Source organism: Leucopleurus acutus (assembly GCF_964270905.1).
Source record: "Leucopleurus acutus genome assembly, chromosome: 21".
Classification (NCBI taxonomy): domain Eukaryota; kingdom Metazoa; phylum Chordata; class Mammalia; order Artiodactyla; family Delphinidae; genus Leucopleurus; species Leucopleurus acutus.
Window position 1 is genome coordinate 32,278,190 of NC_139163.1, and position 20,778 is coordinate 32,298,967.

Below are 20,778 nucleotides of genomic sequence, written 5' to 3' on the forward strand. Positions count from 1 at the left end.
ACTGTATACTCACAAAAGCCCCAAGATGACAAGGCCATTTGGTGACTTCAAGCCTTTTCTCGCTAATCAGGGCTGATTTCACTCTCTCCAGAACCTATAAGAGTGTTCTTTGCGGGAAGCAGCCAGCGTTCGGGCCCTGGCGCAGCTCAGAAGCGTGGAGACCTCTCTTTAGGAAGTGCTCCCCTTATCACAGCAGGAGTCTCGGGGGCACGCGCCAGGCGAGGAGCAGGCGACCAGGGCCCGGCGCGCACAGTACCGGTCTCTGCAGCAGCTGGCCCGGCCCAGGCAGAGGTCCTCGCCCCCCAGGTGGCAGCTTGGAGGGTACCGGGCGCGCCCACTTGGGGCTCGGGACGCGGAGCCCCGCCTCCTCGGCCCTCCATTCGGTTCTCCGTCTGCCCGTCTCCCCGGCGCCCCGCCCTTCGGAGCCCCGCCTCCCCAGCGCCCCTCCCCTCGGCGCCCCGCCTCCCCGCCTCCCCGGCCCAAGACTTGGCGCCCCGTCTGCTTATCTGCCGGCGCCCCGCCCCCATCTCCCCGCCCCTCGGGGCCCCGCCCAGCCCGACCGGGCGCGCGCCAGCGCGTGGGTACTGGGCGTGAGGTTAGACGACGGGAGGGTGGGGACTGGACGCGAGGGTCACGTCAAGGCGGCATAGACAAAGGGCGGGCGCGCGCACGTCCTTACGCACGCCTCGGCCGGCGGCGGCGAGGGCGGGGCGGACGGTCCCCGGAGGGATTTGCCTCCTGGAGCCTCGAGGAAGGTGAGTACGGTCCGGCTGGCCTGTTCCTGAAGGTCACGGGCGTCTGCGGCAGCTGGGGTTTGGGCCGGCGCCCGTGAGGGCTGCGGTCGAGCGACCCCGCTCCCTGCGACCCCCACCCCCCGGCGTTGGGAGGCACCATTGCCGCTGCCGGGGGGTTCCCGGCGCCGGAACGTGCCGCCCTCCCTGCGGCAGAGCGGGCCCGCCCGTCCCCGCGGCGCCCTCCGGCCCGCGCCCCCGCGTGTCCTGCCGAATCCCGGCCCCCGCGGCCTGCCGTCCGCGCGCTCGGGAGGGTGAAAGATCACGGGGAAAGGCCTTCACCGTGACCGCTCAAGTTCTTTGGTGTCCCTGGGATGTACGTTTTCCGCTCCTGTTCTCCAGAGGATCCCCATTTTGCTTTCTTCAGGATTTCTTAACCCTCGATATCCCTTGCCTCTCCGTTTTGATTTCACGCCCTGCGAAGCATCCTCCTACCGGAGGGTCTTATTTCCTCACTCTCCGTGTCACAGAGGGCTTTAACTTTCGCAGTTGAAAAGTTAGGGAAAATATACCGTATGAAACATACTGTAGTTCTGTGGAAGTAAGCTCCATGCTGTACTACATACCAGTGCCTCACTGCTCAAGGCCTCTGTGCCGCGGACCTTCTCGCTGATAAGTTTCTTGAGATCCGTTGAAGAATTTGCTTTCTGGTTCATTTTCCTTAATTTTGGCTGAAGTTTGAGTACGTCTGTTTAGTTTCATGTCTTGTAGATTCTATCTCAACCCAAGGGAAACGGTATGAAAAGCAATTGTCCTTATGCCAGAGATGGTAGAAAAGAGTCTTGTATTAATGCCAGTTCGGTATTATTTTCTCACTTTGACAGTGATGTTTTTTTCAACCTTGTATTATGCAGAATTTCAGACATGGAAAAGTAGATAGAATAGTGAACCAGCATGTACCCATCATCCAGCCTCAAGAACTCACCTGTGACTGAGCATGTCTAATCCACATCCCCCTTCCGCGCGCCCCCATATCTCTGGGATAAATCCTTGATGTCAAAAGTAGCTTGAGAGGGCTTCCCTGGTGGCGCAGTGGTTGAGAGTCTGCCTGCTAGTGCAGGGGACACGGGTTCGAGCCCTGGTCTGGGATGATCCCACATGCCGCGGAGTGGCTGGGCCCGTGAGCCACAACTACTGAGCCTGCGCGTCTGGAGCCTGTGCTCCGCAACGGGAGAGGCCGCGATAGTGAAGAGGCCCGCGCACCGCGATGAAGGGTGGCCCCCGCTTGCCACAACTAGAGAAGGCCCTCGCGCAGAAGCAAAGACCCAACACAGCAAAAATTAATTAATTAAACTCCTACCCCCAACATCTATTAAAAAAAACACCATGTTCCTTCAATGAGCCAAGTTCTTTAAAAAAAATAAGAAAGTAACTTGAGAGTCAAAATAAAAATCTTACTTCATGGCTTTATGGAGTAAAGCCATAACTTAGTTTTATTGGGACATAGTCTATTACAAGTACTTCAAGTCCAAAATGCATAATAGCATTGGAGAAGCACCAGAAAAGGGCATCTAAAAATTAATTAAGCGGCTGGAGGACAGGTTAAAACAGAAGGTATGGATGAGAACTTCCAGATCATCTTGTCTTTTTCATTTTTGATGAGCCCTCAAGGCCCAGAGAGGTTCAGTGACTTGTCCAGATCTACAGAGAATGAGAGGTTGAACTGAGGCTGGAAAAGACATCTCCCAACTCCGCACCTAGTCTTTCTCCTGTACCATGCTGCTTGCATTTATGTTGTTTCCTTTGGGAAAGAGAAGTGTGTGGAAGGGCTGTGACTGAAAACTCTTCCGATGAAGGGCTTGGGTAGGCAAATACGAACCTTTCCACCAAAATATGGAATAATGAAACTAGGGGATAGGCCTTAAATTATTTCTTAAGCTAGATTTGGGATAAGTTGAAGAGTTCTCATCATAGCTTTTAGGAAACATGGGAAGATGCTGACCTTAAAAGTGGAAATCCAAACAGAATAAGTACAAGCTTTAAAAGATTTAGATGACATTCATAGCTATTGAATGAAGAGTGACTAAGGGAAACTGGAATGCTTTTTAGGGGGTGTACCCCTGATGCTGTGCTCTTGTGGCTGAGAGAACAGTAGCGCCCTCCCATAAAAACATCCTTCCTTGCCATGATCAGGTAAGAATCCTGGGCTGGGTTAGGCTTTTTTTTTTTTTTTTTTTTTTTAAACAAAACCATGGCTTGTATTTCCTAGCACACTTTAGGCAGGTAAGTTTCCATACCTCAGGAAAGACAGCTAAGTTCAGTACTTGGGCCTCAATTTTTTTTACCCTTAAATGCTGCCTGAGGGATGCTGTGAACAAGGGAATCCTTGTATGTAGACTTCTTGGAGTTTGCTTGTAAGTTCAGTTTATATGATATGACATAATTGTTTATAAATTTATTTTCAGGATGGACTTTTCTTCTGTGAGTTTGTGACCTAAATACAGTAGTTGTCATGCACATCCAGTTTATGGAAATGCCGCTCAAATGAACAGCATCAGGGTGTCTTGGTAAATCATTGCCCCTGAAGACATGAGGGGGTGGGGGAATTGTATGTTTTGGCTGAGGGGTTGGTGTGTGTTGGAGAATATTTGGTCCTGGTTAAGCTTGAGCTGTACTGCAGAATTGTTTCTTCACGTAAAACAACCTCATCGTGCCATGTCATTTACTTCTTACTGTATCACTACATTCATGGGGAGGACCTGAGCAAATGTCATCAGTTCCCTGTATAATAATGCTTACTCTATAGCATGATGAATGCTTTTTAAGAGCACAGAATTTTAGAGTTAGGAGGAGTGTTGTAAGTGCTTAGAGTTTTTCGTAAGTCCTTAAAGGTACTCTCTCTTTTAAAACACATTGATACATGCACACGCCACCCAGCCCTACAGGCTGGTTTGCTCTCTGGGACCTCTTTTTATTTTGTCTTCATAATAGTTGTTAGTGTGTTTGCCTTCTATTAAACTGTTAGCTCAAGATCTGCAATTCTAGAATGATGCTTTGTAAAAAGTAGGCACATGATACGCTTTTGTTGACTTTTTGAATTAAAAAAACAGAAACCAAAAAGCTGGTGGGGAAACTTAAATCCACAGAAGGTGAATGACTTATTGAAGGTCACACAGAGCAGAGAGTAACAGAGCTCGGCCTCCAACCTCAGACGACTCCTGAGTCCAGTTCTCAGCCCCTTCCTTTGCACTGTTCTCTTCACACCTCTGAGGAGTAGGGCGGGGAAGATACTATATGTATTTTTTCCGTTACCAGTTGGAGATACATTATCTTCAGGGTCTGCCTTAAAACTTTGTGGTCAGTGCTATCCAATAGAAACATAACACAAACCACATGTATAGTTTTTTAAATTTTGTAGTAGCCACTTTAAGAAAAGTAAAAAGAAACAGGTGAAGATAAGTTTAATAATATATTTTATTTAACCCAGATTATCTAGAATATCACTTCAGCATGTAATCAGTGTACAAATTATTAACGAGATCTTTTACATTCATTTTTTTTACCCTAAATCACTGAAATTCCGGAGTCTGTTTTACATTTACAACACGTTTCAGTTTAGACTAGCCACATCTCCAGTGCTCAAGGGTCAGACGTGGTTAGCAGCGGCTGTGTTGGACAGTGCAGAATCACTGTCCGCTGAGCATAAAGATGAAAGAGCATTTTATGTTCCTGGTAATATACAGGTCTGGGGTTAAAGTAGAGTTTGTGGTTTTGGTGACTTTTCTTTGCACAATTAGGGTTGTTTCAACCTTGTGGCAAGTTGAACCAAGAAGTCTGATGTTTCACAAATTTTGTGCCTTTGTGATGAAATGCTTTCTCATTGTAAAGAAACTGCTTAGTCATGGGGGGGGGAAGGTTTGACTTTTAAAAAATGGCTAGTGATAAAACTCAATAATAAAATAACCTGATAAAAAGTAGGCAAAAGATCTGAGCGCTTCACCAGAGAGGATATACAGATGGCCAGTAAGCACATGGAAGATGCTTCATATCATTGGTCATGAGGGAAACAAATTAAAACCGTGAGATACCACCTAACGTCCATTAGCATGTCTAAAATTAGAAAGACTGATCATATTGAGTGTTGGTGAAGATGTAGAGCACGTGGAATTTTCAGACACTGCTGGTGAGAATTAATGCAAGATGGTACAACCAGTTCAGAAGCCTGTTTGGCCGTTTCATTAAAGCTAAACGTACACTTATGTCATTCCACTCCTAGGTATTTACGCAGGAGAAATGAAAAGTATGTCCATGCAAGGTTTGTAGGTAGCGACTTTATTTGTAACAGTCCCCAGCTGGAAGGACCCATCACTAGGTGAGTGAATAAAGAAGCTGTGGCCTGTTCTACCAAGGGAAACAGCTCAGCAATGGGGAATGAACTGTTGACACGGGCCGCAGCATGAATGATTCTCAGAGTGGTTATGCTAAGTAAAATAAACCAGACACAAATTTTTGAAAAAAGAAGGCCAGGAAGTTGCTTCCAGTTACATATACAGTACTCAGATGTCAGAGCACTGATTTTGAAATGGAACTCTGAGAGCAGCGTTCAGGTTGGGTAACGAAACCTCTCGGGTCTTATAGTCCCAGCAAATGAAATTGTCCTTTCTTAAACTGATGGCCCCAGAATGTCAGTGTATCCTGTATCTTTGTCCTTTTTTTCTTTTCCAGCTTTGCAGGTTATGTTGCTTTGGGTTGAACTTGGTACCACGTTTCTTGTTACCCAGGTCCAGCTGATGTGAGGCCTTTCTAGGCAAGGAGAAAGTACTTAGGGTCAGAATGACCTTAGTTAAGACCAAGACCCTGAAACTGACCATGTTCCTATCTTCTTCCTAGTGAGTTGAGTCATCCTTGAGCCTGACATATCCTGGCTTTGTCTTGGACCATCTGTTTTATCCAGGATTGCTGTTGACCGTTAAGCATATCCCTGGTTTTTCAGCAGTTCAGGTTCACTTCACCTAGCAGCTCTGTGCTGTCCCAACTCCTTGGAAACATTTTTACACCCTTCCTCCTAAGCAGCAGCGTCCTATTCAGGCATATTTCTTATACTCCACTGCTCTGACATGCTTGACATCAAATTCCCCCCAGGGTACATTTCCTCTGTGTACGTGCATTTATTTACCATCACATCAGAATGGGGGCATTTGCTGGGTCTGTGACCTGACAGAGTAAACTAGGAAAAATGGATGGCTTTCCTCTCAAGTGTAACCTGCCCCAAAGCAAAGGAGAGGCCAGCCTGGGGAACAGAAAGACCACAAGACGGGGGGGTTGGGAGGCAGATGTAAGTTCTAGTCCTGCCTCTGTTACTGGCCAATTTTGTAGCTTGTCTCGTCACTCAACTCTTTCAAGCCTCAATAATTTAAGCCATTGGAGGAGCTTGCATTAGAATTCTCAGTGATTCACTAATAAAGTTGTGGTTTGCGACAGCTACCTTAGGGATTGTAAACACCTTTAGGCAGGAGTGGTGTTGAAAGAGATTTCTTGTCAGTGTAATGTCATGACTTCTTGGGAAATACCTTCCAGTGCCCCCTTCTCCTTCATAATAACAGGAACTTAGTGTAGCAGTAATAACAGTTAATGTATTTTGAACATTTACCTTGTTCCAGACACTGTGAAATGTGAACATTCTTTTTAGTAGATGTTGAGCAGAAGTTTAAAGAGATTAAGTAATTCACGCAAAGTCACACTCACACTACCAGTTAAGTGATCGAGTGAGGATTCAAACCCTGATGTGTTTGTTTTGATTCTTGAATCATGAGTCTGTTACCTATTCAAAAATGATAAATACAGTTTTAAAAGTACCAAAAAGATAAAGTGATGCCTTCCTTCCATTCCTAGAGGCGGCTGCCACTGCCTGTCTCCTGTGTCTCTTCCCAGAGATGTGTGTCTTTGCAGGTACACACGCACACTGTATGTATTTGTCCTTTTCCTCCCTCCCTCACAGTTGGTATTTGCAGTGGACCTTGTTCTGCATCTCACTGGGAGGTTGTTTCTTCTCGGTGCATATGCAGATGTCTCACTCTCTCTCTTTTTTTTTAAACAGATGACTAGTATTCCTCTATATCCTTGACTAATGGACAGTGATGTTTCTCTTGATATTACAGACAGTACTGGAGTCAGTAACCTTGCACATATCTCCTTTTGCACAGGGTTTCTCAGCCTCCGCACGGTTGCCGTTTGGGGCTGGATACTTCCTTGTTGTGGCAGGGGCGGCCTAGGCTTTTTAGGACGTTTAGCAGCATCCCTGTCCACAGTCAGCGCTGGATGCCAGGAGCCCCGCATCCCAAGTTAGGACGATCACAAATGTCTGCAGACATTACCAGATGTTCCCCAGGGGCTACAGTCAGTTGCCCCTGGTTGAGAACTACTGTTGTAGTTTATCTTTAGCGTAAATTTTTAGAAGTAGAGTTGCTGGATCTAAGGTTATATGCATTTCAAGTTCTGACGGTGATTGCCGAATTGTTCTGCATAGAGGTTGTACAGTTGTACACTCTAGTCAGCAGTATTTGAGGGTATTTTCTCATTTTCACCAATAGGGTGGGTTATAGGAAACTTTTTTTGCCCCTCACTGTACTTTTAATTCACATTTCTTGGCTTTACAGCTCCCCTTTGTATGAGCACTTAGTGCTTGCTAGGTACCACGGAGTAGTTTTTCCTTTGTGGGTTTTGTGACATACTTTGAAATGCCTTCCTCTCTATCTAAGCCCTCTTAAAGAGTTTGGTACTTAGAACTGCAGACAGTGCTCTGGGTGTCTTCTGATCGTAATGAAGTGATAATATGTGCCATTTATTGAGATCTAATATATATAACAGACATTGTGCTTAGTGTGCTTTAAAAATGCATTCTCCCGGTGTAGCCTAAGCACTTATTTTTAATGAAATGGCATATCTTCTCCTTTTTGAGTTCGTATGTGGCATGTCTCTGGACATATTCTGGTAGTAGGTATGGTCTCCTGAAGTGTAGGATGTGTCACAGAGTCATGGAGAGCTAGCAGAAAAGAAGTTTCTATAGCTGCAAATCGTAATAGTCTCTGCCTTGTGATCGAGTCAGAACTGGTTTAGAAGCCCTGATTTAAATTTGTAAGTTCCCTCCTTTATTTTCTCTTCCAGGACTCTTATATTCTTTTTTTTTAGTTGAGGTGTAGTTGATGTACAATATTATGTAAGTTACAGGTGTACAAAATAGTGATTCACAATTTTTAAAGGTTATACTCTATTTATAGTTATTGTAGAATATTGACTGTATCCTCAGTGTTGTACCGTATACCCTTGTAGCTTATTTTATACCTAATAGTTTGTACCTCTTAGTTCCCCACCCCTATATTACCCCTTCGCCCTCCTCACCGATAACCACTAGTTTGCCCTCTATATCTGTGAGTCTGCTTCTTTTTTGTTACATTCACTAGTTTGTTGTATTTTTTAGATTCCACATGTAAGTGATAGCCATACAGCATTTGGCTTTCTCTGTCTGACTTATGTCACTTAGCATAATGCCCTCCAAGTTCATCCATGTTGCTGCCAATGGCAAAATTTCATTCTTTTTTATGGCTGAATAGTATTCCATTGTGTATATGTACCACATCTTCTTTGTCCATTTATCTCTTGATGGATGCTTAGGTTGCTTCTGTATCTTGGCTATTGTAAATAATACTTCAGTGAACATTGGGGTGCATGGATCTTTTTGAATTAATGTTTCTGTTTTCTTTGGATAAATGCCCAGGAGTGGGATTGCTGGACCATATGGTAACTCTGTTTTTAGTTTTCTGAGAAACCTCCATACTGTTTTCTATCGTGGCTGCACCAGTTTACACTCCCACCAACAGTGCAGGAGGGTTCCTCTTTCTCCACCTAGGACTCTCTTCTTGTTGACAGTCATCGAAGTGGGCAGTGATGACTGTGTATGTGCCTGTTTGCTGAATACTTGTCTCTAGGACTGAGTGCCTAATGCCTAACATGGTGTGTGGCACACAGTATGTGCCCTGATGTCGTCACCCTGAGAACTGAGAAGCCCTGGAAAGTGGGCCATTTGAGGGCCCAGATTTGCCATTCAGTGGGTTGAAGAGTTTCATTAGCTTAGTGGTGGAACTGCCACATTCCTAGGATGCGGCCATCTTCCCTCCTGAAAGGCTCAGAACTGGTTGGGTCTTCTCTTTTTCTCTGGACCATGTGGACTGTTGGGGGAACATTGGTCCAAGCGACTCTCAGTGGATTTGGCTGAAAGGTGTGGAATGGAAGGGAAGGGGTAACTAGTGCTTTGAGCTGATAGCTTCCCCTGCCTCCTGCCAAGGAGTCGTGGTTATATTTACTTGAGGCAAAGTGATAGCCTCTCTTACAAGAGCATTTATCTAGAAATTGTGGTGTGATGGAGTTCTCATGTGAGCAGTTTCCCGATATTTCCAGAGACCAAAGTCTGTGTTAAGGGGCCTTAAGACGCCAGCACCTCTGGCTGTGATGGCTGGTCCGCGAGTCCGGCAAGATGTTTGGAGGCCTGTTTGATAACCACAGTGTGCTGGCCTCATCTTTGCCTCTAAGAATTCACGGGAGGATTGTTTAATGTTGGCCACAGAACTCATTTGGCTAGTTGCTGCTGCGAGTCCTGGAGTCTCTGGGGGTGCGGGGAGTGGAGGGCAACGAGGGGGAGGTCACTGCCTTGGAGGGGAGGAAAGAGCAGCCGGGACAGAGGTCTGCACACTGTTGCTCTAAAGGGTCAGATGATAAGTAGTTGAGGTTTTGCTGGCCGTGGTCTCTGTCACATGTTATTCTTTTTTTTTTTTTTTTTTTACAACTCTTTAAAGATGTAAACACCGTTCCTAGGACACGAGCCTTGTAAAAACTGGCCCAGGTTTGTCCTGTGGGCCTGGTGTGTCCACCTCTGAACTAGGTGACGAAATTATTGCTAAATGTGTTTACTTTGATGTTTTGGGGACACGAACCCAGAATAACCTTGGAAATTCTCAGTTGATTGTGATCCAGAGGAAAGAAATCTAAGCTCTGGCTTGGGACGTCAAAGTGACCCCGGTGTTGGTCACCTTTGATTCATGGAACTCAAGGTAACCTTGGCTAATGTGACAGCAGCTGTGCAGCGGGGCAGGGATGGGAGAGTGGGACAGAGGTGTGGCCCTGGAATTGGACAGGTTTAAGGAATACAGTGACTCAGCGAATTGACTTAAGTCTCAGAAATACCTCTAATTTCCTGAACGTCCGTTGGGATGTCATTAGAAATCTGGCATGTACTGTTTTTAAAAATGAACGAGCAGGTTTGTACCTTGGATTCTGAGAACACCAAATTCCGATGCGCGAATCCAGATTTGTCTTGTGGTTTTCCTCTGATGGCAGGAAGTTCTATCGAGCAGGCCTGGCGTGAAGGAAGTGTTAATGTAGCTCAAGGTGGTTTGACAGCTAGGAGGGCCTGGTGGCTAAAGAGCGGGGCTGTGAGATAGGCGCACTTGTCCAGATTCCTCCTGTGCCGTTTATAGCTGTGTGGCTCCGGGTGACTGTGTCCTCTAAGCTCCGCTCCCTCACCTCTCATAGCCGTGACGGTAACTCCCCTGTGGGGTTGTTGTGAGCATTCAGTGAGGACGGCGTGTGCACAGTGCTTGTTGTGTTAGCTCAGTGTCCGTGCTGTGAGCAGTCAGTAAACGTTAGCAATGATTATGGTCACGTGAAAGTGGAAGAAGTGGAGGATCCCTGCCACTGAAACGTTGTCTTTTTAATTTAATTGCTAGGTGTATGGGATGTAATGGGAGCAGTTAGGAGTCAGAGAACGGGATCCGTGTCTCCCTCGCTTAGCTTCCTAACTGGTAAAATGGAAAGAATACATACTGACAGGTTGTGAGATAACATGAGAAAGGGCTTTGAATTCTAAACAGCACTGGACAGAACTCAAGGTGAAGTCAGTCACCTGTTCATTTGTTCCATTTCTTGAACTTCTAAAAGTATTGGAACCAAGCCAGAAGGTGATTGGCGTGAGGCCAAAATGTTTGCCAGAGAGACATGATAGGATGTTCCCAAGTTCAGAACTTCGAGTGGTAACTTGTGGTTAAGAATGAGTAATATAAAATTGAAATAGTGAAATTAAAAAAAATAAGTGGCTGTATTAAGTAAAAGAAGCCAAGAAGGCTGCATACTCTGTGATTCCAACCATATGACATTCTGGGAAAAGCCAAACTATGGAGACAGTGAAAAGACCAGTGATTGCCAGGGGTTGGGGGTAGGTAGGGACGAATAATCTGAGCACAGAGGATACTTAGAGTAGTGAAAATATTCTGTGTGGTGCCTTAGTGGTGGATACATGTCATTATACATTTGTTGAAACCCATAGAATGTACAACACCAAGCGTGATCCCCAGTGTAAATAGTCTTAAAGAACAAAAAAAAGAGTGGCCAGAAAGGCTGGAGGAGTTAATCTATGTAGAAAACGTGACAATATCTTGTAATACTGAAACTGTATTTCCTAAGTCAGAAGCGAAAGACAAATACTGTGTATTCTTACATAAATGTGGAATTCAGAAAATATGAACTTGTAGAAACAGAGAAAAGAATGGTGGTTACCCAGGATCAAGGGGTAGGAGAAGTTGGGAAATGTTGGGCAAAGGGTAGAAACTTCCAGTTATAAAATGAAGTTCTGGGGGTCTAATGTACAGTGTGGTGATTATAGTTAACAACACTCTATTAGATACTTGAAAGTTGCTGAGAGGGTAGATCTTAAATGTTCCCACCACACACACACAAAAGGTAAATATTTGGCTAATACTCTGTGGGTGTCACGTTGCGATATGCAGGTGTGCAATATGTAGGTGTATCAGTCATGCTTTGTACTCTGCAGACTTGCTCAGTGTTACCTGTCAGTTAAATGTCAGTAAATCTGGGGGGAAATAAATAAAAACAAGAGGTATTATTTTTTTAAAACCTAGATTTCCTTTTCCCCTGCAATTCCATTTCTAGGAATTGATCCTGCAAATATGTTTGCATGTGCATTTTGTATGCTAAATCGTGTAGGCACATTCATTACATTATTTATAACAAAAAAAGGGTAGAAACATTGGTGTCCAACCTCAGGAAAGCAGTTAACCAAATCAGGGAACGTTCTTAACAGTTGAGAACCATGCACCTTCAGAGAGTAAGGGAGCTCCGTGTGCACTGTGGGAACACTCTCCCAAGACACGTTAAGCTACAAAACAAAACAAAAAGCAGTGTTTGTGGTGTGCCGTCATTACTGTTGCCTGGGCGCAAGGTGGGCCAGAGTCATTTCCTCGTGTGTGCGTAGAACGTCTCAGGAAGAATACGAAGCTGGTGATGCGGTTGCATCTGTGGACAAGAACTCTGGGCAGTGGGGGGACAGGTAGGAGGCACGTGTACTCCGCCTAGTACACCCTCCTTGTCTTTTGAGATGCGTCTTATGTCCGTGTATTTTCTTTTTCATCTGTTTGAAGTCTACGGTATTGATTTTTTTTTTAATTGAAGTATAGTTGATGTACAATGTTGGGTTAGTTTCTGCTGTGCAGCCGAGTGACTCAGTTATACATACACATTCTTTTTCATATTCTTTTCCACTATGGTTTATCCCAGGACATTGAATATGGTTCCCTGTACTCTACAGCAGGACCTTGTAGTCCGTCCAGTCTATATGTAATAGTTTGCCTCTACTAACCCCAAATATGCATACATTTTCTATTAGAAAAGTTTGAGCGGCCACAGGTCGTCGTTTCACCGGGGTTGAGAACTATGAAACATCTGTGGTTCTCCTCCACACGCGCGTCTGCCACCTGTTGCTCTGCACAGTCCCTTTGACCTTGATGTTGTGAGAACGGCACAGGCTCTAGGCTGACCCTAAAACGCGCCGGGCCCCACCCCAGAGCATCGTGATGTGTCTCCCCTTGGTTTGTGTTTGTGTGACGGATGGTGTTTCTGTCTCCACCTCCAGCTTCGGCAGCATGTGAGCAACTTCTTGCCAAGGACCCGGGTCACCGCTGAGAAGGGCGCCTTAGGGAGAAAAGTATCCAGAGGAAACCAGCGCCAGACGCGTCTGGAATTCCACGCACCGCAGGCAGCATGAGGCGTGCCGTGCCAGCACCTGCGGCCTCCTGGCACAGCCTCTAGCTCTCCAGAGAGGAGGGTCCTGGGAGCAGTGCGCCCGGAGCCTCTCCAGGGGAAGCACGGGGCCAGGTGTGAACCCTCTATGATGGACGCAATTTCAGCTTATGAAGGAGTTTTAAGGAGAACAGTTATTTAACTTCCACATATTCATGTTCGCTAGCCTTCTGTGGGAAGCGCCAGCAGTCGCCCTCCTCCGCTGGAGTTATCAGGATTTTTCTGGCACCGAGTTGAACTCTTCTTGGTACTTCTGGCAATGACACATCCTCAGGAGAGATTTATCTGCTAAATGCTCTTGAACAGGAGAAGAAGTAAAACTTCTGGAAGCAGCGTGAGAGTAGCAGAGCCCAGATCGCGCCCTCGCCGCTGACTCGCCCAGACACTCTGTCTGGCCTCGGATGCTGGCACTGAAGACTGACCCTGCCCCGTCCACCCCTGCAGCCCGTCTCTTCTGGGGGGGGGGCTGGCCGCCTCGGGGGCCCCCTTTTGCTCTCATCCTACTCCCAGGCTCTCTGTTCCGGCCGTCGAGTGACGTGAACTTGGGAATGGAGTTGGTGCCCCTCCCCTGGCCGGTGCTGTCGGAGAGGACCATCTGAGGCCGAGCTTTGTTCGTGGGGAGGAGGGCGCTGGCCTGGCCTGCATCCTCCACCATGTTCCTGTTGCTGCCTTTTGACAGCCTGATTGTCAGCCTCCTGGGCATCTCCCTGACCGTCCTCTTCACCCTCCTCCTGGTTTTCATCATAGCCCCCGCCATTTTCGGAGTCTCCTTTGGTATCCGAAAGCTCTACATGAAAACTTTGTTAAAGATCTTTGCGGTGAGTGTGCTGTTTACAAATGGTTGCTTTACAGAGGAGGGAAGAAGTACCATTAGCAAAAAGAGCTGTTCTTGTCTGGTTGATTGTGAACTCGCTGCTGGATGTGGGGAGAGTTGGGAGAATGGGAAGGAAGTGGCATTTTGAGTAGAAAGAATAACTAAACGTGAGCTTGTGAAAGCCTTCAGCAGTCTTTCTTTTGAGCTAAGGGACTTGTGTGTTTGGTCTGTCTGAGCAAAGGCACCTATTCCATGACCCCACACCTTGCCTGTTTATTTCAAACGGAGGGCCTTAAGAATTAAAGAAAAAGTCACTGCCGACAGTGATGTAACAGATACTGCAACTCAAAGCTGCTGCTGGCATATTCCCTGACTGATAAGTATGGGAGAGTCTTTTCTCTCTTTCAGATGTTTATCTTAATACGTTCTCGCACTTCAGACAAAAAGAAGTAACAGAAAAGGGCATTTGATGAATTTTTCTATTTTCTGAAAGGGGAGGAGAAGAGTATATTTCTTAACATATGTCAGAACTTAAGTCGTTATACCAGTGAACAGAACTGGTCACAGTGGGAAGGAAATGAGTGAGAAGTGATATTTCCTGGAAGTGATCTCTGCCACAAGCCATCTCTCTTCAGAGATGTGGTGATTTATTAGCAGGATCTGTTTTCAGTAGTCACCAGATCTTCAGGTTCATCTTTTCCATGGCTGAGACCATAATAGGAAACACAGCACAGTTATATTTGTTCAGATAGTATCTTACGGTTCAGAATAGTCTCAGTCCTTTTCCTTTGGTTCCCTGTATGTAATTCTGCAGTGGCCCAGGGTATCTATCAGTGATAGACTTAACCAGTGAAGAAATAGTGACTCTGGAAGATGAAGTGAGCTGTATGAAATGCTACATTACAGCAGGAAATATTTTTAGGTATATTACTGAATCTTGAGTTTTGGTATTTTATATAAGAATATGACTTTTTTTCACATTAAAAAAATGGAGGTGAAGTTGACAGAACCTAAAGGTAACCATTTAAAGGGAAGGTTCACCGGCATTCGCGGTAGTTGCAGCGTTGCCTGGCCACCACCTCTGTGTGGCTCCACAGCACTCTCAGCTCTCCGGAAGGAGGCCCCACACTCATTAAGCACTTGCCCTCCTTCTTCCCCTCCCCTGGCTCTGACACCGTGAACCTGGGCTCTGTCTCTGGCTTGACCTATTCTGGATCTTTCATTTTCATGGAATTATATAAAGTGTGCTCTTTTGTGACTGGCTCCTTTCATGTAGCATAACTTTGTAACATGTTTCAGTACTTCGGTTTTTATGGCCGAGTAGTATTCCACTGTGTGTCTGTACCATAATCCGCTTACCCATTCATCTGTTGACGGGCCGTTTTCACCTTCCGGCTGCTGTCCGTAATGCTGCTGTGGTGCACTTGTGCTTACTTAAGTACTTACATTCAACAGTAAGATTTCTGAGCCCTATCTATGGTCTCTGGGGTTGTCTTGCTACTCAGAGAGTGCTCTGAGACCAGCAGCTGAGTGTCACCCAAGACTGGTTAGAAATGCAGGTCACAGGCCCCCTCCAGACCCACTGAACTAGGATCAGCATTCCAGCGAGCCCCAGGTGCACAGTAAAGTTTGAGAAGTAGTAATCTTGTCAGTCTTTAGTGTTTGTTTTAATTAATCAGGAAATGTAATTTTCTTAAACTTCAGTCCCTGAAAATCTTCAGTAGAACCCAGGGTTCCTGTGAACCACGTAACTACCCATGCCCGTTTGCCACTGAAAAACGTACATCAGTATAGAGTGAGTAGAACAGCTGATAAACTTCTAGGAGACAGCAGTGAGTGATGTCTAGCTTTTATTCAAGTTTATAAGCAACTGATTAATTCATAGACCTATGGAAGTACTTATTCTTAAAACATAAAAATAGGAGTAATCAGACCAGAGTTCTTTGGTAGTAGCTAAATTTTTAAAATTTGGATCACTTTGGGTGGAACAAAAGACCTAGAATCCATGTACCTTCCCTATTCCATTTTGAAAATGTCCCCTCAAAGTAGTATTTTAAAGTTCATAGCCAAGTAAATCCTTATTACTATTGACTGTGTTTTTCAGATGTACGTTCTTGTGGCTTTTAATGTCGATTATAATCATATATTTTTGGGCCAATCCATGGGACAGGTAATCTTTTTTTTTTCCTTTTTTAATTAATTAATTAATTTATTTTTGGCTGCGTTCATTGCTGTGCGTGGGCTCCCTCCAGCTGCGGTAAGCGGGGGCTACTCTTTGCTGCAGTGCGCGGCTTCCCATTGCAGTGGCCTCCCCCGTGGTGGAGCATGGGCTGTAGGCGTGTGGGCCTCAGCAGTTGTGGCTTGCGGGCTCCAGAGCGCAGGCTCAGCAGTCGTGGCACGTGGGCTCAGCCTCTTGGCAGCATGTGGGATCTTCCTGGACCAGGGCTCAAACCCGTGTCCCCTGCATTGGCAGGCGGATTCTTAATCACTGCGCCACCAGGGAAGCCCTTAGTTGCCGCAGAGCAACTAAGCCCGTGCGCCACAACTACTGAGCCTGTGCTCTAGAGCCCACGAGCCACAACTACTGAGCCCGTGTGCCACAACTACTGAAGCCCGCACACCTAGAGCTCTGCAACAAGAGAAGCCACTGCAATGAGAAGCCCACGCACCGCAACAAAGAGTAGCCCCTGGTCGCCACAACCAGAGAAAAGCCTGCGCGCAGCGACAAAGACCCAACACGGCCAAAAATAAAAAAGAAATAAAATAAAATAAAATACACCTAAACTTGTGAGTGCTTTTTAATAAAGACGAGACCTTTATTTTGCCTTTTTTTATCCTCTTCATCCCTTCCTAAACTGGGGTGCTATATGTAATTTTGCAGTTGGTAGGAAGCTCAGAGATCATCTTAATTCCATGGGTCTCTTCCTAACTACGCATCTGAATCACCTGAGGAGTGTTTAAAAAATACTTGTTTGGGAGCACTAGAATCTCCCCAGAAATTCTGATTTAATTGGTTTGGGTGGGCATTTTTAAAAAGCTCCCCGAGTGATTCTAGCATCTACCATCAAAAGGTGGAGTCTGATTGCCCTCCTCTTGAGTTGGGGACCTGCCTTGGGGACTCGTTTCTAACATATAGAATGTGGTGGCCGTGACGCTGTGTGACGTGTGAGGTTAGGTTAGAAGTGGCAGTATTAACTTCCGTCTGCCTCTGGATACTTGCCCCTGGAGCCCGGCTGCCACATTGTGAGGAAGCCTAGGCCCCGTATATGTGTTCCATATTCCAGTCCCAGGGGAGCTGTGACAACCAGCATCAGCTGACACCCAGCCGATGCCGGACCCTGTGCAGTTTGCAGATTCATGAGCAGAATAGATGGTGGTGGTATTTTAAGCCAGTGTTATGGGGTGGTTTGTTACACAGCAGTAGATGACCAGACAAATAATAGTAAAGAATTTTAAACATTCATTCATGTCTCACAGCTGACAACACCTTAAAAATTTTTTTGTTACCTTTCAGTCTTGGCAGTATTTTATGGCTGTGTTCATGGCATGTACATTTAATTTTATGTCTGCATTTTCTTCTGGGATCTTATAAGCCACTTTTACAGTTTAGTAGGTAATCTTCATAAAGATGATCCAAGCTGGATGTCTGGTAGTCCGTGCAGTACACATACCTGTGCTTTTGGGGGACCTAGGTCGGCGCAGCTTGACAAATGGTTTCCCACGATCAGCTCATCTCCCCCTATAAAGGAACCTTGGGGTACCTGCCAAGGGGGGATGTGTGCGTGGGCGGGTCCTCCAGGTCTTTCCTCCTGGAAGACAGCTCAGTGCAGGTCCTTTTAATGCTGAGTTACGGGAGATGGTTGTGTGCGGAGGGCAGCGTGTTACTTAAAGTACCTTAGTTGTCTCAATGTTTGTGCTTCACATTTACCCTCAGTACAGTGATGATGGGCCAGCTGTAATGAGTGGCGTCGAGCTCCACAGCGGAATGGGTCGGAAACCAGTGATGGCCGTGAGGGGGGTGAAGAGACTGAACAGGTCGCGGGGTCCGGGTGGGACAGGCGTGACTTTTTGGAGGGTTTTTTACCAGCTCTGGAACTTGACCGAAGTCCTCAGACCCTGCAATCTACGTCCTCCTCTGGGGAGTGGGAGCAGTAAGGCCTCCTTCACATGGGTCCGTGCCCCCACCCCCGTCCCAGCATCACCGGGGGTAGCCTAAAGGCCGAACTGAAGGAGATGAGAGTGGGATTATGGTGCTCGGGAGTGGTTTTAGGTTCAGGTCTGTCTTTCATACGGAGACCTTGATGAAGAGAAATACTGGGAGCTGGTAAATTAAATGCAGCCCTTACTGACTGCCTGCGAAGTGCAGGCCGCTTGGTCAGCTTCCGCTGGGTTCTGCCTCCTGCCCCTCGAGGCAGTTATAGTTTAGTAGGAAAGACAGATGTCTGCATACAGAACTAATTCAGAACGTGACGCCAGTTAAAATGCACAGGCGGAGACGAACTGTGACTGCAGGAATTGGTTAGGTAGCATTTCATGTAGGATTTGGCCTTTGAACTGGATCTTAAAAGAGAGAAAGCATTCTAGAAGTGCAGTGGGTAGAGGCGAGAAAGTGCGGTCTGGTTTAGAGGCAGTACCTAGTTCAGGAGAGAAGAGCCTTTGGGGGCCTGGAGGGGATGTTGCATGGTGAGACGGGAGTGTGCGTCCACACGGCCTGGAGGGGGGAATGCGGGGGAGAGAGCTGTAGGTGGGCGAAGCCGCGGGTGGATGAAGGGGGTGGCCTGACACTGGCAGCCAGGGAGGACCCTTCTCGGGCGGGGAAGCTTGGGGACCATGGGAGGAGGGCCGGGCGGAGGGGAGCACGTTGGGGTCGGGTGTGTGAGGCTGCCTCTCGCTCTCAGGCCGGGTGTGAGGATGGGGGGACTTGCACACGGTCATGCCCAGCAGGTGATGGGAAACGTGAGGCTGACGCCGCTGTGCAGTCAGGATTGTTGATTTGACGGTAGCTACTGAGAGATTCCTGCGGAAGCAGGGAGAGGAGAGTTCGTCGCTGGCTGGGCGGTGGCTGGTGACGGGTGCTGGGGTCTGGTTCTTTGGGTGTCTCTAGTGCGGTCGTGCGAAGTGCGGTGGAGGCTGGCTGAGAAGAGGGGCGGGTCTCCGCTGAGATTAGTGCCGCAGAGACGGTCAGGCCTTCCGGTGCACTCAGCTCCTAACCCGCAGTGCTCGACAGTGAGCACGCAGCAAGGATGCACCGGGTGCCGCCCACACCTCGGGCCGGGCCTGCGTTCACCTGCGAGGGCTGTGTTGGGTTTACTGTCAGCTCGAGGGCGGCATTGTCCTGCCCCTAACAGTCTCCGTCTGGGAGGTGCTGAAAGGGAATAATTAAGTAATCTGGTCCTGAACATCCCGGATCAAGGGAGCGGAGCGGGTTGTGGGGAAATGACCTCTGAACCCGGAGCTCTCGCTTTTATTCTGGGCGTCTGGACGCAGTGCTTCTTGAAGTGAAGCTGGAGAAGCGTAGCTCTCCATCGCCCTCCCGGGAGTCACCGCAGCAAGGCGAAGGAGCCCGTCGCGAGCGAGCGCTGGCCCCTGGCGGCCCCGCCCGGCGCTCTTCCCCTGCTCTGCTGACCTTGGACAGTTCTCTCCTCAGCGCAGAGACATTTTGAGGTGTGCCTGAAGTTCGGAAAAGTAAAGCTCGAGTACAAAGCGGGAGGGCAGGAGGATGTTTGTGACAGCTAGGGGACTAGACTCTCATGGAACCAGCACCTTTCCAGTTAAAACAGAAGCCACAGCCTCCCCGCACATTCCGTCGTGAGGCGTCCTCACAGACGTTGAGTCCTAGTGATCCAGCGGCCTGAAGGCAGGTGCTACCTGCCGCTTAGAAGCGGATCCAAGTATCAGAACTGTCAGTGCAGAACCAAGCTTCTTGGCTCTGTGCTTTGCAGCTCCAGTGCAGAGTCCTGGCCAGAAGGGACAACCCTCAGCTCTGGTGTGCCGGGCTTGTTGTTAGCTCTCTCGCCCCTTAGCCACCTCTCCCCTCGATGACATTCCCAGATGGAATTCATCTTCCTCCGTTGTAGGAGCTAGGTTTACATTTTCTTCTAGAAGGAAATCACCTGTGCCAGAAGCCATCAAGGGTTAACTGCCTGAAGTGGGCTGTGTGAGTTTTCCTGCCCTAGACTCTAACTGGGTGACTCTGTAAACTCTGTTTTCTCTAGACAGTGGTGTTTGAAGAAACTTCCAGATGAGGTCAGACGGCTGATTAAGCTCGTGTCCTGCTCCTGGCTCTGATGCCTTGCTAACACTTCAGGCTCTGCCAGCAGAGTCTCACCAGAGGCTTTGTGCCGTGTGGATTCTGCTGTGTCATGGAATGATGGGGTTCTTTTCTACCTTGCAGAACTGTGGAAACAGAAGTGTGAAAACACACCTTTTAAAATGTCCGTTCTGTTTCCTTGACTCACTGCGGTCATAACTTTGTGTTCTGCGGTACCACGTTGCAGGAGGGTGGACAGGAGCCCGTGTGTCTGCCTCTCAGCATTTGAGAGCAGGAGGGACCCAGCCTCTGGCTCTCTTCAGACAGCTAAAAGGATTTTAATGAAGGAAGGGAGGATCTAGGAAGAGCCTCACTCTCCTGGAGCCCATATTATTTCAGTGATACTGAGGACAATTCGGGGGGGTTGCCGTTTCCCGAGTTCTGTCACATATGGTCTCATTGGATCCTCGTGAAGTAGGAGGTTGAAGGACCATCATCCTGTTTTGTGGATAGAAAAGACTAGCACCCAGAGTGTTGGAATGAGTTGCTTAAGGGACACAGCATAACTGTCAAACTTGGGATTTGAGCCTAGTTTTGTTTTTGTTTTTTTATCTCCAAATAGTGTTTTTTAATACCTTTTTTTCTTAAATTTTATTTTATTTTAAACACTAAGCTATTCTCAGGCTTTCTGTGTCAAGTTTGTGGGGTCTCCTGTTAAAGGTTACCCAGAGGGTGAATGGGCAGTCCAGACATATATATTATTTAAATCCTTTATCGACTCGAAAACTAAAATTGTTGCTTTCTTGGAATAATTTGGAAGGCAGGCAGCACCGGGTGGC

General features: G+C 47.2%; 1 protein-coding gene across 2 annotated transcripts in view; it reads left to right on the forward strand.

The window, feature by feature from the left end:
* The first annotated feature begins 700 nt into the window (after positions 1-700).
* The window catches only part of GPAT4 (glycerol-3-phosphate acyltransferase 4), a 31,354-nt gene continuing 11,276 nt past the window's right edge, over positions 701-20,778 (forward strand). Inside the window, exons 1-2 of one of the 2 annotated variants that reach the window (XM_082863755.1) lie at positions 701-755; positions 12,709-13,693. In XM_082863755.1, the coding sequence (XP_082719881.1) occupies positions 13,529-13,693 (165 nt within the window). In that variant the 5' untranslated portion in view covers positions 701-755; positions 12,709-13,528. Of the gene's footprint in view, positions 756-6,659; positions 6,681-12,708; positions 13,694-20,778 lie in introns of those variants that run through there. The other variant, XM_082863756.1, reaches the window with a different exon arrangement.